This window comes from Colletotrichum acutatum (genome assembly GCF_030867785.1).
Source record: "Colletotrichum acutatum strain CBS 112980 chromosome Unknown BDZ83scaffold_31, whole genome shotgun sequence".
Taxonomy (NCBI): Eukaryota; Fungi; Ascomycota; class Sordariomycetes; order Glomerellales; family Glomerellaceae; genus Colletotrichum; species Colletotrichum acutatum.
The window spans coordinates 185,673-201,197 of record NW_026849025.1 but is presented as its reverse complement, the minus strand read 5'-3'; the positions used below and the strand labels follow the sequence as shown (position 1 = coordinate 201,197).

The 15,525-nt window shown below is 53.8% G+C and overlaps 2 protein-coding genes across 2 annotated transcripts; one reads left to right on the top strand and one right to left on the bottom strand.

Annotated features, from left to right (window-relative positions):
- The first annotated feature begins 73 nt into the window (after positions 1-73).
- Positions 74-4,083, top strand: BDZ83DRAFT_791116 (uncharacterized protein). The gene is made up of 2 exons (XM_060515729.1): positions 74-460; positions 2,087-4,083. The coding sequence occupies exons 1-2, from the start codon at positions 402-404 to the stop codon at positions 3,984-3,986; spliced, it is 1,959 nt and encodes a 652-aa protein (XP_060366645.1). The 5' UTR covers positions 74-401; the 3' UTR covers positions 3,987-4,083.
- A 2,110-nt stretch (positions 4,084-6,193) lies between these two features.
- On the bottom strand, positions 6,194-7,349 carry BDZ83DRAFT_256153 (uncharacterized protein). The gene is made up of 2 exons (XM_060501963.1): positions 7,142-7,349; positions 6,194-6,981 (listed from the first exon to the last, which is right to left on the bottom strand). Exon 2 carries the CDS (start codon positions 6,851-6,853, stop codon positions 6,338-6,340), a length of 516 nt encoding a protein of 171 aa, XP_060366644.1. The 5' UTR covers positions 6,854-6,981; positions 7,142-7,349; the 3' UTR covers positions 6,194-6,337.
- Between the last annotated feature and the right edge of the window lie 8,176 nt (positions 7,350-15,525).

Genomic DNA, 15,525 nt, shown 5'->3' with positions numbered 1-15,525 from the left:
GAGCACTCATAGATTCAGAGGCTCCTCGTGTCATCGCAAATACAGAATAGTATCACAGATACTTCATTGAAGTCTACATTTGTTTTGTTTTCTCGATGAATGCCTCCTGATGCCGACTGGCCTGCACACAACATTCCAACGAGCTCACAGTGTATTTGAAAAGAAGACAAGACTTCTAGGTAAGGAAGGCTATTTGCCAACAGAAACCAAGGTGAGTTGCTATAGAAGAAGCTAGATAATCAACATGATTGGTTACGCTAAGAACGTATACAATAAACATGGTATTGAATCGAGCAGCAGTGGAAATATTCCTAAATCAAACTCCCCGATATACAGGGAGAGGGATTAAAAGGCAGACAGTCCAAGACAATGCTTAAACCGGCGAAGTTTTCTCTCTCTTTATGCTTCGTTTTGTCTTCTCAACCGTGGCCCAAATGTCTAGAGCGCCGATGATCGAGAAGTAAATGGACACCATACCAACAGCAATAACACCGATAATTGCAAGCGCGGGACTGTCGGTCAAAATATTCATGATTGCTTGCTATAGTCGATGTTGGACTAGGGTTTTGTTTCGAATCGTTTTCTTGTGGTAAAGCAGAAGATGTATCTTTCCGAACTGAAGCGAGTCAGCTCTATAATGAATGGTACTACTCGGTGAGATTTTTAAACAGTACCAAGCAGAGTACCTAGCCGATGGCAAGTCTGAAGTGCAATATAACCCTTGCATCAGTCTTTCCGGTGCCAGCACGGCCGTTCTTGAGATTCCCGAGCTCGTTTGTGTAATCTTTTGTACATTCATCCAAAACGTTTCTCCCTGAGCTGAAACCAATTAGACCCATCACCAGCGATACTACTGAGTGGGAGATGCGCAAAATACCAGATATGATGTCTGAAGTGCAATCTCACCTGGCGTCAAATTCCCAGCGCCGGCGCGGTGTGTCTTGAACTTCCCGAGTTCGTGCTTAGGTGTTTTCTGGTAGTATATTCATCCGAATGACAGTTGATGTATCTCCTGGTCGCGAGTATTCCATCCGGTCGAGGTCATATCTCACATATATATCATCTCATCACAACAAAGCATCTGCTGTCCACAGAACAGCGTCGCCCCCAGGCCAAGGGAAACACCACCACCCACAAAGGAAGCAAAATCACATGTGCAATCATCCTTTGACATCTCACCTACCCCCGGCAATTATCCAATCACGCAGACTATTCCTGTTCCTTACGCTTCTTCAGCGGACTTTTCCACTCTTTTCTCTTTGGCAAGCACGACACGACAAGATGTGTTCTGGCCAGTGAGGTGCTGACCCTGTTCACCATCACAAGGCACTCACTCTCCCGTCGACCAAAAATAAATCCAACACGTCTTTTGATCACGCGCCTTTCAGTTAACAGCAGACTGCCCTGCCTCATCTCGATCCTCGACCTTGGTCTTGACCAAGTAGGGCTGCTCTCCCGCACCTCCCCTCTTCACAAACACTCACCTCCCACACAAAGCCATTGTTTCCTTTGACCTACAACACACATCCACCCTTTTTCTTGAGCAGAGGTGAACTTTTCCTTATTCACTCCAACTCCCGAGCTTTTTGCGAAAAACAGACACCAAGACGACGCAAAATAAAATTCACCAAGGTCGGGGGAGAAGAACATCGCTCACGAGGGAGACCGCGTTCCTTCCCCCCTTTTTTCCCTCATCACACCTCACCCAAACAAGTATTTCTCATCCCACTCCCCCATCGATTCATCACCCGACGACTACGACAACAATCACAAGATAACTTCCATTGTGAGCAGTAGAAAGAGATCCGATTCATCTTTTCTACTACCCTTGCTCTTCCCCCAACCCAAAACATCACAAGATATCACGTGCGATCGTGCCCAGTAGGTGACTTACCCTTCTCACCTCTCGGTCCCCCTTCATCTAAAAAATAGCAACGACTCACCAGCGTCTAGACGGCGCTCATTTTGCGATATCGGTTTGGCATCCCTGCTAGGTTGCGTTTTGTTGTTTGTCCAGCATTTTGCAGCCTACAGCTATACGCACGATACCAGCACATCTTACTCGACTTGGCTCGACACAACACAGCGATACTCATAGCTCACGATCCCTTCTGCCGACCATACATCCCTATACCCAAGCGAACGGAACGGCAGCATACGCACCCACAAGACTCACACGGCTTCTCTCATATATTCCCCCATTGCGGGCATCCTCCAAGATGGCGCCGTCACCCCTTCACTCCCTCCCCGCGCCGACCATAACCCTCAAACCCATCCTAGCAGCATTCACACAGCCGCCAACAGCAACCCCAACAACCCTCATCACAACAGTTGCAAACCTCATCCCCCGAACCGCAACAACCGTCTCCGTCTACATTACTCAGATTCCCTCGGCCTCCGCAGCGCCAGACGCACCAAAGCTCAAGGACCCAGTCTACGGTAACCTCACCTGGACCTTCATCGTGGTCCCCTGCGTCCCGGTAATCGTCCTCATTTTCTTCATCTTCACTTGCTACCAGGAGCGCCGCCGCGCCATTAAGAACTTGAAGAAGAACCCCGATATCGAGATGCAGACCTTTCACAAGTTCTGGTTCCCCTGGCGCGAGCTCGATAAGAACGAGGTCGCCAACGAGGTAAGTACAAGCAAAACCAACCTGTCCTCTTCTCAAATCACATCCCTTCCCCCTGGTGCTCGAGATGATGGTCCTGGTGATGCTGCTGCTGCTACTTCAACTTTGGCTCCAGCTCCCAGCGGCAGCACATCCCCAGGCATCCTCATCCTCGGAGAACACCCCCGTCGCAAGAAGCGTCGATGGGCAGCGTGGCACCCAAGTGACGGAACCCAGATCCCCCCCATAACCCTCTACGAGAACCCTCCTCCCTGGGGCCGACGACACCTCTGGTCCGAGGTCATGGCGTACCCGTCCCTCCTAAACCCAGGCCTCATCCGTCGTCGAAACAAAACCCCTACCAACACCAAGCCCGATTCCGCCGACGATACCTCCTCCTCTTCCTCTTACTCCTCTCCTCCGAGCCCGAACGCCTCTCCCCCGAGACTTGCCTCCCCTCGGACCGCTCCCCCGAGAATCTCACCCCCTCGAACCCCCGGCGGCCTACCTGTAATTGCCGAAACGGACTTCGACGAAGGCGACATTGCCACCGCTCTGAGACGCCCCCGATTCGCAGAGCCCACGACTCGGATCATCGAACCCGAACGCGAACCCGGTCCAGGACGAGATACTAACCCACACCCTTCCCAGATCTACGGAAGAACAGGCCGCCGTCGCCACTGGGGCCACGAAGATGACCATCCCCGTGATGGCCAGAGCTCCAGCTCTGGCGAGAACCAGACAGACACGTCAGACGAAGGAGACACCAATAACGGTTCTGACAACGATGAAGGCAACCACTCGGACGCAGACTCCATAACCACACAGAAGCCCCTCCGTCCCCCAACCGACATCCCCTCCTTCGGCCGCTTCAAAGAAATCTCTTCCTCTACTGCCACTGGTACTCCAGAGAACACCACCGCCGCAAGCAGTAGCGGCACGGGCAATGGCACAGGCACCTGGGCAGCAGGCCACATCCCCTCCTACTACGGCGCCTCTCCATCCTCAGCGCAGACTCACCCCCACCAGCAGCAGCCATCTTCAAGCGCATCCACCTCGACAACCCCAACAGCAGCAGCATCCGCCGGCGCAGCAGCCCTAACCCGCCGAGCCCATGCCGCAGCATCTCGAGCCTCCGCCGCAAATTCAGACGGCGTCTCCCCGCTCTCCAGCGCGCGATCCTCCACCGTCACCGTCACATGCGACCCCCACCGCCGAACAGCAAACACCGTCTCCAGCATCGGATCCGAGCCGGGCTCCCCAAGCCGCTTCGGCACCGTCGAGTGGCGTTCCGCCCTTGTCTTCGATTCTGACGAGGAAGAAGGCCAGCGCAGCAGCAACAACAAGACTGGAAAGGGGAAGAACGCCAAGCCCTAGAACAGCGAGGTCTCTTCTTCTTCTTCCGCTGTTGCTACATGTAGTACCGCACTTCCCGCTGGAATCGACGAGATCGCGACCAAGGCCAAGTCCAAGTCCAAGGGCAAAGGCAAGGCCAAGGAGGAAACCAAACCCAAAGACAAAGGCAAAGGCAAGGCGAAAAGCCAACCCAGATCCCCCGGAGCCAAGACCGATACCATCACCGCCAAGTCCAAACCCAAATGCACCTGCAAAAGCAAAGGCAAAGGCAAAGTCACAGCCGCCAGTGGCGGTGCAGACGTTGTCGACATCGCTGAATCATCCACCTCCGCGTCCGCTTCCTCATCATCGTGCCCTCGGCACCCGAGCCAGAGCCACAACCCCGCCGTCGTCGAGGCATCCCAGTCCACCCCAACCGCGGCACCGGACATCCGAGACCCGGCGAGCAAGAACAAGAACAAGGCCCATCGCAGATCGATTACAGAGTGGCCCCGCGTCTGTTCAGGCTGCGGCCAGGTGGGATAAAGACTTCTCTCACACAGAGGTCTCTCCCCGCGACGCGAATCCCCTGTCCCCATCGTTTCCGTCTGGCTATCAAGTGAACGAGGCGAAACGGTACAGTTACAAGATACAGCTGAGACTTTTCGAAAGACGTGGAGAAGACAGATGGGAGTGAAAAGGGACGGCAATAGAGTGGGCGGCCGAGGTGTACGCAAAAGGGGATGAGAAGAAACCAATCCCACGATGAACGGCGGTGCCATCCACGACTGACACATTCCTCTCCTGAACCCCAAGATCCATCCCACCAACACCACCATACACCATTCCCATCTCATCTGAAGAAATCCCACCGCTATCGTTCATACACCAAAAGCCCGTACTCGCTTGGCGCCCCGCGGACCCGAATGCCATGCCAAAGATGGAAGTCCATCCTTTTCAGTTCGCCATTGGGGGGATCGACAAGTGGGATGGATGGTTAGTTCAGTTCAAAACTCTCTTGAATCTTTCTTCCGCTTTTTTTGCTCTTTTTTGCCTCTTCAGCCACAACTCAGGACAAGGTGATATCCCCGTCTCTTCCCCCTCCTTCATCTGCTTCCTCGCTCCCTCTCGCTCTTCTCCCGCACACAACTCTTCTAACACGTTTGAGCCGCCGCTCTAGTTCCCTCTCGTTCGCTTACTACATCTTCCCATCCGAGCCGACATCGTGGATTTGAGATGGGTAAAAAACCCGCGGGACTTTCTTTCACTTTCTTGTCTATCCCTTTCCTGAACCTGCGTGTGGTGCGAGAAGATTGTGCGTGTGTAAGGATATTGTATGTCTAGGTACCAGGATAAACGAGTAGTACCTCTTTGAACTTTGCTAGATCGGATCGCGATCCGGCACACCTTGCAGTCTGTACTATTCGGTGACGGCCCTTGCAGGCATGAACGTGAATGCCGAGATGGTCGGCCTGTGTGTCTTTGTCAGCTCGTCTTTCGGTCTGTAGAAAAGAAGGGTCTACCCCAACAAACGTGCGTCGTTTCATCGCAATCACTTTGGCCAAAACACGTAAAAAGAAGGGATGACCCATGTCCATGAGTTGGAAGAAGAATCAAAACGACGGGAGACGCAGAGAGGGAAGATGAGAATATGTGTAACCAGAAAAATGCAGCTTACCCGTCAGCCAGAGCGCTTCTCGACTGCGGGGTCCCTGATGAACTCTTTGATTGCTCTCGCCTGATACCCTAATGCGTGTAGAGGCCGTCTAAAAGAGAAGCCTGACAATAATAATCCCACCCCAGTAATCCTTTTATACCACAACCCTCAGCTATGGCGAAATCGCACGCGTCTCTCCTTGACGCAGTAAGCGTGCCTCCAATACCCTTGTACAAAAAGTGCTGGTGCTGTTCTCCCCATTTGAAGAATCGAAAAGTAGGAAAAGCCCTGGTCTCTCCGTAAACGTAGACCTCAAAGTGAATTACTTCGTGTCTCGTAGCGCCGATGCCCTCGAGCTTCTCACAGCCCGGTGGGTTGTCGTTACCCCTTCTGTAGGATACTGAATCGCAAAGTGTCGCTGCTCGCTCGCTGATGGAATGTCCATGCATTGAACTCCAAAAAACGCCTGATCGTAATTATGGTGGCCCCTTCCCTTTGTTGATGACAAGGCTCGATGTAAAAAGAGACAGCAGAGGAGTTGCCGCCCGTGGTGGCCATCGGGCGATAGTAATAATGGTTCGTTGTATATAATACAAGCTGAAGGGAAAGCGGCTCGAGTGTGGTGGTGATAGAGCTTCTATGCGGCTATGTTCGGTGTGATAGTCGGCTGGATGGCCAGATTGACGTTTTGTAGTTCATTGTCGAAGTGTAAATGTCGCCGAAAGACTTGTCATCTTCACTTGTTTCCATCAGGGGTGCCCCAGATGGGTGCGCCCAAAGGCTTGCTGACGCCGAAGCCAACACCGACACCGACGCCAATGACGAGGAGGCCGATGGCGACCTTCATGATGATGCGGTTCTTCTTGCTCATGCGGGCCATGCAGGCGCAGGAGCCCCTATCACGCTTCGCGGCCTTCGCCTTGGCCTTCCAATCCTGCTTGCCCGGCCATATCGTTGGGCAGTCTTTTGTAGTTGAGATGCTCTTCATGGCGTAGGGGTCGGAGGAGGATGTCGTGGTGATCATAGCCTCGATGTCGGTATCGAAGGGGTTCTCGTTGCGGTACGACCGCGGGGTAGAAAGGTTGCTATCGCGGGGCATCTCCAGGCTCTTTTCGGGGGTTGAAGCAACAGGAGTAAGTGTGCCAGGGGTCGTGGCGATGGTGTCAGACAGCTTCGAGTACGCCGCCTTCTCGGGAAGAGCGATGCTGGCGACCGTGGTGTGGACGGCCACCTTTTCTTGAGGAACGGCCATTGTTGCGGCAGGGAGTTGGCAAGACTAGCTTGCTAACGATATGTTTGATCGGTGTCGTATCGAAGGATCAGTGTTCAATTGCTATCGCGGAAGTCTGTCCAAAGGGGAGCAGATGCAATTGCCCAAGACTGCTGCGAGAGGTGGGTTAGTCAAAGGCATTGACCAGGTATCAAGAGTGAATCAGGGCAGAGGCTGGAGGACAAGTGGGTGAAGTAGGGTAGGAATTGAGATCAACAAGAGCCAGACGGGGGGAAGGACTGGGGTGACGTACATCGGAGGGAAGCTCACCCAAGAAGTGACCTAGTGTAAAAGGAATGAAGAATGACAGGCGAAGCCGAATGCCTTGCAGCTGAGCAGCAATGGCCTGATATCAACCCACTCGAATGGTTCCAGCCAGCAGGTGAGGAAGCGGAGCAGGTGGGCGGTCGGGGCAAGTCCCAAGCCAAATGTCTTTCCACTGACAGATGGTTTCGAAGTCGAACCCTGCGGAAGGGTCTGGTGATGTCAACCGGGGGAGTGGTTGGCAGATCGAAGAGGTAGCGAGACACGGGGCGCGGAAAGGGAGAGTGAGGATTGGCGTTGAAATTGAGTGTGGGAGCGAGGTCGACAGAGGCAAGTTGATTTAAGGGAGGAGGAAGGGGAGTGCGGCGTAGATGAAGGGTCCGAGAAGTAGGTAGGAGGAGCTAAAGGTGGTGGCAGAGGTAGAGAAAGCTCGATCCAACGGGTGGTGGGAGGATCAGGATTTGGATTTGGATTTTGAGGACGACAGATGGTAAACGGTAGACGGCCGAGGACTCTTCAGAGAAGAGACGAGACGAGATGAGGATGGCGAATGGCGAAGGACGAGACGTTGAAACCAGAAACCGAAGACCCGTTTAACAGCGCATTTGTGACGACCTTTGACTTGGCAGATGTTGCAAAGTTGAACCCTCGATCAAAGAGACGACACAAGGTAGAAGATGAGAAGGGCCTGAGAATGAAAGCGAACGTGCACGGGGAGGGAGGTGTCACGATGGTTTTATTGGGGATGGTATGTATGGCATTGCGTGTGTACTCTAGAGTCTTGTCGTTTGGTTCTTTGGGTGTGGACTGTGGATTCTGGACCTGGATCAGCCAGAGACGCAGCGAGTAGGGGATAGAGAGCAGAGAGGCAGACTGGGGGGAGTGGATGTTACGGCGACAGAGGTGTGTGTGTACGAATGCTCCGTACAGGAGAGCAGGTGCAAGGCAACCTATGGAAGGTAGATAGGTATCCACCTGTGAAGTACGTACTTATTGGTTAGTGGCCGACGGGTGTGTGCGAGACAGCCCAAGACACACAGATAAACAGCAGAGAGACTGAGAAAGAGCCACAGAGCCACGAGAGCGGCAGAGGCAGAGAGGGAGAGAGAGAGAGACGAGAGTGAGAAAGAGCAAATTGGTGAGTGACAGACATGGGATGGACGAGCGAGACGAGATTGTGGATGTGCATCGCGCAGGGAACACCGAGTACGTATCGGTATGATCCTGTACGCTAAGAGTACGTATCTTTCAAAGACCCTCTTGGACCTGGGGGGGAAGGAGGAGGCAAATGGAGCATTTGGAGCAATGGAACAAGCCGGGGTGTGCCATTGGGGTGTCAATGGGAGTGGAAAGACTCGAATGGAGCCAAGATTGCGCCGGGCAGGGGCACCATGGGGACCCAGGCCCGGCTGCTATTTTCTCTTGCAGCAGCGTGTTTTCCCTCGCCTTTTTTCCCTTTTGCACCAAAAGTCTGCAGTCTGCACTATCAATATCCATCCATACGACTACGAATAACTGTACGTTATTATGCCATGCCACTTTCTGCTGGGGGGGCTAAATTGGCCGGGCCAGACAGGTCCACCAGCCAAACGAGGGCTGTCACTGTCAGTCTAAGGTAGCTCTGACGCCAGCACCAGCACCAAAAAACCTGCACCAACACCAGCATCCGGCATCATCACAGACTGGTTTGCTCTTCTTTCTCTTCATCTCTTGTGATTTTTGTTTCTGGTGCAGGGCCCAATGCTGGAGCTTGGGACACTTGGGGTTTAGGAGACAGACACACCACACTGACCTTGACACTGACACTGGACGGCGGCACCGACAGCGGCGACGAACTCGTCGAGAAGGAAATCGGAATCGCGCATTGATGCCGTCGAATGTCGAAGCGATGCGAGGTGAGGCGATGCGATGCGATGGAAAGTATCCGTTCGTGTACTCTTGCCCTATTCATTTTTCTGCCTTTTGTCTGTTTCTATTCTTCATTCTAGGTTTTCGAGCCTTGCCCTGGGACTCCCTTGGCTTTGCCCTTACCTAAGGTATCTTAAGGTTCCTCTGTAGCGATGTATCTCGCATGTTTCTTACCTAATACACCGACTGCAAAGCCCGTAAATCGGACAAGATAGGTACGTACCCTCGACGGCTCTAGTCTCCACGAGGACGAGGACGAGGACGAGGGGAAAAGAAAGGAATTTCGAGCCAGCTGAACCGGGGTCACACACAAACTCGCAGCCCCCGTGCCTGGCCCTTTGCTACGTACACAGTAGAGTCTGTAGACTCTTTACTAGCGCACTTCGTAGTAGATTCAGAGACTGGCTTCATTGTTGCAACCTTTTCCGTGCTACCTCGGGCCAGTCCAGACCACGCATCAGGTCTGCAACCAGATCAAGTCTTGCCCTCTTTCTGTCCTAAGCTGGCATGGCTGGTAGGGCTACTGGGGTTGCCGACCTGCACGATGGCTCACGAGACCAGCCGCAGAGCAGAGACACACACACATGCGCCGTAGACGGGATGGAAGAAGGGAGCCAGCGGTTGACAGGTCTGACCAGCGCGCCCATGGCACATGTGGGACGTCTGTGTGTGTCTCTGTCTCTGGCTGCTGCTCTGTGGCATCGTAGGCGTGGCCGTGGGAGTGAACAAGAAACCAACTTGGACGATCTGGGCCATACTGCGTATGCCCCCCGCCATGCGCCGTAGCTAGGGCCGAAACAGGTTACTCTTAACCGTGTGCTTGCGGGGGAACTACTTCCAAGGTTCTTCGTCTTCTTCTCCATTATTGCAGTGGCCTGTGCCTGTGTTCAATGTGGTACCTATTGTGTCTGTGCCTGTCATCAATAATAAGCCTGGTGGACTGTCAGAGGGGCGAAAAAAGTTGTTAGTTGTTGGTGGAAGCAGACGAACAAACGGTGAATCAATGGCCTTCTTCGTCCTCGGCAGATATTGAGTTGATTGGCGATGACTGAACCAGCCGGAGTAATCGTCAAAAGGTTAAACCCAATTGCATCTGGCCATCGCAGCGGCAGCCAGCCGGGAAAGGACAAAACTGCAACGATCCAGAGGAGAGCAGGAGCAAGAAGCCTGCCACGCGACCATGGCGGTCAGCCATTGAGTTAACGATGGCCCATGACGAGTTAAGTTTGCAATGATCGACTTTTTCCTAGGAGTTGTTTGCTCGTGCCCCATGGACGCACGGGAAAGATCGTAAGAATACCTGCACATAGAGAAGAGCAGGAGCCAGAGACGACTTGCACCTGCCAGTGCCTCTTGCCTCGCACTTGGGGAAGAAGGTTGCAGTAGCGGGATGGCGGTGGGTTGGTTCGCGCTATGGAAAGCGCCCCCGGTCCTGGCTTCCCTTGATTGGCAAAAGTGGGTATTGGGTTCCATCTGCGCTGCCGTTTTTGGGACTGGCTTCGTTCTTTTTCACAAAAACCACTCCACTAGCGGGAATCTCCATGTCATTTTTACTCGTTTGTTATTGGTTGATCTGGGCTCCGTGCTCCTGGACCTGCCCTGGTCACCCTGGTGTCGAAGACGCTTGAAGCGGGAGGCAGGTCCCACTTGTGCCGTTCATAGTTTAGTGACCATCTGCACAAAGTACGTATCCCCTCACTCAATTCATCCTCCAATGCTCAGGTTCACCAACCTGGAAGGAAGTCTCTGAGTCTCTCTCACTGCTCCTGCTATTGATGATTCTCCAGTCCTGCCTGCTGCTGCCATTCATGCATCTCGCAGCTGTCTGTCGAGCTGTCTTTCAATCTTTCGCAGCGTTTCTCTCCACTGATTGCCATAATTATGCAGTACTTTGCCTTGTTGCCATTTACCTGCTGCCGCCCCTCTTCTTCACGTGAATCCTTTACGGATAGGTTGGCATTCTCTGCGCGTGTTTGCGCTGTGTTTCCCCTCATTTCGCACGCATCCATCCTTCAGGCCCCCCGGACCAAGCTGAGTACGAGCCAGTCAGTAACTGCAGCTCAACTTCAGGTTGTCCAAAAAGGCATTGCTGACTGTATGTGCTGACACAGGCGTTCAACTTCACTCGCCCACCCTCCTCTAGAAGTCTACGCAAGAAGTCTACAGTGTGATCCCCAGCCACTGCCGACGCCGTCTTGTCCCGAAAACCTACCCTAGACCAACTGCCAAGGGCACCCGTCAAGAGGCTTTCAAGTAACGCCACCGCGGACTGCGTACGCAAGTCTTAGCTGCTGGCCGGATACGCCTTGGCTCCCATATCAACGACTTTCACTCTGTCGCACCACGAGCAGAAACCTCCAGCCGTCTCCAAGCCACTACTTGTGACGAGGCCGCAAACCTCACCGTCCTCGTCCTCGCCTTGTCATACCCGAATGCCCAGCAACAGACCGCACTCTTCCATCCGCAAAGAGGCTGGCCCCATCACTGAAAGCCCGCGTTTTCATCGTCCACCGTCGCTCCCCTTCGACGCTCAACCCGAGGGAACAAGGGAAACATCCTCAAGGTTCCAGGACCCCTCTTTCACTGCCTTCTCCCGCTTCTGGCCTGCCCTGCTAGTCAACTGGGCTCACTTGTCCCGTATCGTACAGTACACGCACACCCCTCGCCCCGGCCGTATCAAGGAGCACCACTGCTTCGTTCACTGCAGCAGTCCTCCCCTCTGGGCGAGAAAAGAGGACCATCCCGGCTTCCTCTCGCCTCTTCCTTGGATAAAGACAACCTCGACACCTACAACCACCAGTGACAGGCTATAACAGCCCACAGTTACACAGCAAGTTAAGTCAGGATGCACATTCCGTCCCGGCGCATTGGGAGTTCCATCCTGATTCATCTTGCTGCCGCCGGACCTCTTTTGCTCATTCGTTGAGACGCACACGCTCGGTTCCCAATTGGGTCTTTTGGGCCATCCGGCCGAGTGGCCGTCCCCCGTCTCTTCATCGGTCCCTCCATGGCGGCATTTTTTATCTCTCGACGAGTCGACCTACCGGCCCTTCAACCCAAACACCCGGCCGTCCATCTTCCACGGCCGTATTATGCCACCGGCCCTCGTCTTTATGCAGATATATGCAACCTCCCAGCGTGGCCCATGAAAGGGTCCATGCCGTGCATAGGAGCAGCACCAGCACCAGTAATTCGACATGCTGGGCACCTTGTATTGCCTCTGCGGCCTGCCATGCAAGATCCAAGGCCTCTGGAGTTTGCTATCGCTCTCCCCGCAGCACAGGCACAGGTATCGGCCCAGATTGAAATTTCGAGCGACACAGCAGCCAATGCGTTCCCCAGTTTCCATCTTGCGTTGCCGCCATGTCTTGAGAGAGAGTTCGTCGGGGACGCTCCCCTGTCGCTTGTTACAGGATCATATCCACATATTCCACCCATTTTATATTTCCCCCCTTTCACTGAACGCGTTGCCATTTCCCCTTGTTGCTCGTCACTTGTCACCCATCAGTGACTACCTTGACAGGCTCCGTCGCATTGACGACGTTCATCATGTTTGGCGAAACGACCCTGGCAATCGGGTCTCTTCATGAGGCAGACAGGCGTGACAGAAACCATACTTGACTTTGCCGCCCCCAGTCTATCCTAGCCGCTTGTCTCGCTTGCTGAGAAGCTACGGAGAGTCTCCTTCTCCCTGCGTCAGTATGGATCCAGCTCGTTGTTGATCTAACTTTTGCGTCAAAACAGACACCATCCATCCATCGCTTCTTTTTTTGCGCTATGATGATGAGTGAGAGAGTGAGACAGTACGGTTATGGCCTGAGCCGTTGGATGTCAACCGACGACCGTTGCAATGCTGCTGTCATTGTCGCATCTATCGTCTTTTTTTGCTGAGATTGCCTGGCTTGGATCCGTATCACTTTTCGTTCTCGCTCTCGCAACCTCCACAGGCCGTTGTATTCCCACACAATCCGCACACACCCGCGTATACATCCTTGCTAGAGACGCTGGGCGCTGGGCGGTGCTGGAACATCCTCTCCTCGGGTCTCACTCATCACTGCCTTCTGGATCATCAACGTCAACATCAGTCATCAACTTCAGCCTTCGTTGTCGTTATCGTCATGGCGGATCGACCCGCGTTTTCGCTTGACGAGCAATACGAAATATCCGCATCATAGTCCCATAGCCTCATCCACTGTCATATCTCGTTTTTCGTACGAATACTCCTCCTTTTCCGTAATTCGTACAACTTGCAAGGCAGCAAGATGCCAAGAAGCAGCTAGGAGCCTTTCTGTGCCAAGGCACAATCAAGTCGTAAAGCTTGTCTACGTACGGAACACAGTCTTACGGCTTGCCAACGGTTGGCCCCATCTTCAACTGACCTGACCGAATTCATGAGGTGGTTCTTCCCGTACCGCGTCCACTTTGCGCGTGGTGTCGTGTCGGCTGTCTGTCGGTCTTTCAATTGCGACTATCGATGCAACCCCGTCCCTGAGAAGCAACTAACAATCGGTCGCGACATGTCGTCTTGAATGTCGCCTAGGGGCGGCTCCATCTGCCCGGTTGGCCACTGACCACCATCAAGCGGACCTTGGTCTAGGCGTCCAGGAGCTGGGAGAAGAGGAGTTTGCACTTTGCAGCAGGGCATGCCTTTAACGACATGGTCGACACTGGACACCCTCCCCAGAGACACATCTCGTCGTCGCCGACAGTCCAGAACCACAGGCTCGCCGCTAATGCAAGGCACATCCAACCAGAGTTCAGTGAGCTCACACCTTTTGATCTTTCCAGAACGACGACTCCTAGGTTCCAACACAGAGAACCCCCAACCGAGAACATGGTCCAGCCTGTTGTCACCTGCGGCCTTGCGGCATTCTTGCAGCTCTGCGGATTTGCTCTCTTGTCGCCTCACCCGCCTGGCCACCCCCCCCCCCTTTCCTTTGGCGTGCCAAGTCGTGATGCCGGACGGACGACCAAGAGATAGGCTTGCGTCTCTTGGGTTCTTTTCCGCTTCTTGGCTTTCATGGCCAACACACCACAATCCTATTTTGCCCGAACCGCTACACACCTCCTTCACTCGCTTGTCCCAAATGGCTCGCATGCACAGCAGGCGAGTCGACTCAGTCGAGTAGCAAGGGAAAGTGGGCGAACATTGACTGACAGACACGCTATAATGCTATCGTGAATCCCCTGCTGTGCCTCAAAACGGCGGCTGTCAAATATCCCGCACTCGCCCCCAGATCGCTTTTTGCCGAGGGCAGGATAATGCGACTGGGACTACATTCCACCTGTGACAATCGTCGCACGAGCGGCTCCTCTCCATTTCATCGTTGATCGTTGGCTTCACGAGGTCCAACCAAGCAGAGGGGCAAAGTGAGCAGGCCTCAACACAAACGGGGACCTTGTGCCCGCTTAGCGTACGTCGGCGACTCATGCACACAATGTCGGGGTGCCATCGTGTCATCCCCATCGCAGTGACCGCCCTGGCTATTCCATCTGATCCAAGGAAAATAACACAAGTTCTTGGAGGAACACATGCAGCTCTACACGAAATTCCAGGAAGCGGCAACTTGCGCAGACTGATGTGCAGTCTGACATCATGAGGGGGGAATGCTTGGTCTCCTGGGCAAGTGAGACCAAGAATGAACCGATGCAAGCTCCTCGTGCTAGACGATAGATCAATGTGCGAGCGTGACAAGCCCCCGGGTCGCAGCTTGGATGAGCTTGAATGGCCCCATGGATGTTCACGACTGGGTACTGGAGAGGCGGGCAAGGACACTAGAGAATAAGCCCAACGGGGAAATCCAAATACCACTGCCCACGGAGTCTAGCGCCGGCCACGATACCATTGGATGCCGATGTCGTCTCTGGTCCTAGCTCCGGAGGCGGGTGAGCTAACGGCTCAGCAAGCAGTTTGTACTATGTAGGCGCGGCCGGTGGACGAATGGGAGTTTACCCCTCACTGTCCCATCTTGCGAATGGTACTTGCTATGGTTCAGTTCAGTTTTGGGAAGATCCGGTGAGAGTCGTGAGGAATCAGGATCGAGACCTAGGCGGTCAGGGTTGTGAGGTGTTCGGAATCCAGCCCTTTTGACAAGCTTCGTGAGAGTTTGCTTTAGCCCGGGTCGGAATTTCCGCCACTAGACAGTTTGAACTTCGCGATCACAGAAGAGGCGATCAAAGATGAAGAACATGGAGCGGCAGAGATGTGATGTTTGTGACGGATCTGCTGTAGGTCTCTTGACCATTTCTTGTCTCGCTCACGCACATCTCTGTTTGGGGTTGAGGAGGGGTTCCTTTCTCTCTGCGACCAACGATAAGAGAGGAATTCAGTTCCTTTTCCGAACCTTTTGCTTGCAGCTTGACTGGTTGGCTTATGCTGCCCTTGCTGCTGCTGCAGTCGGAATGGGAATGGCAGATGGGCATGACCCCACCCCCACGTGCCGTGTGAGAGTCGTCTCCCCTTGCGTTTGAAGATCTAACTT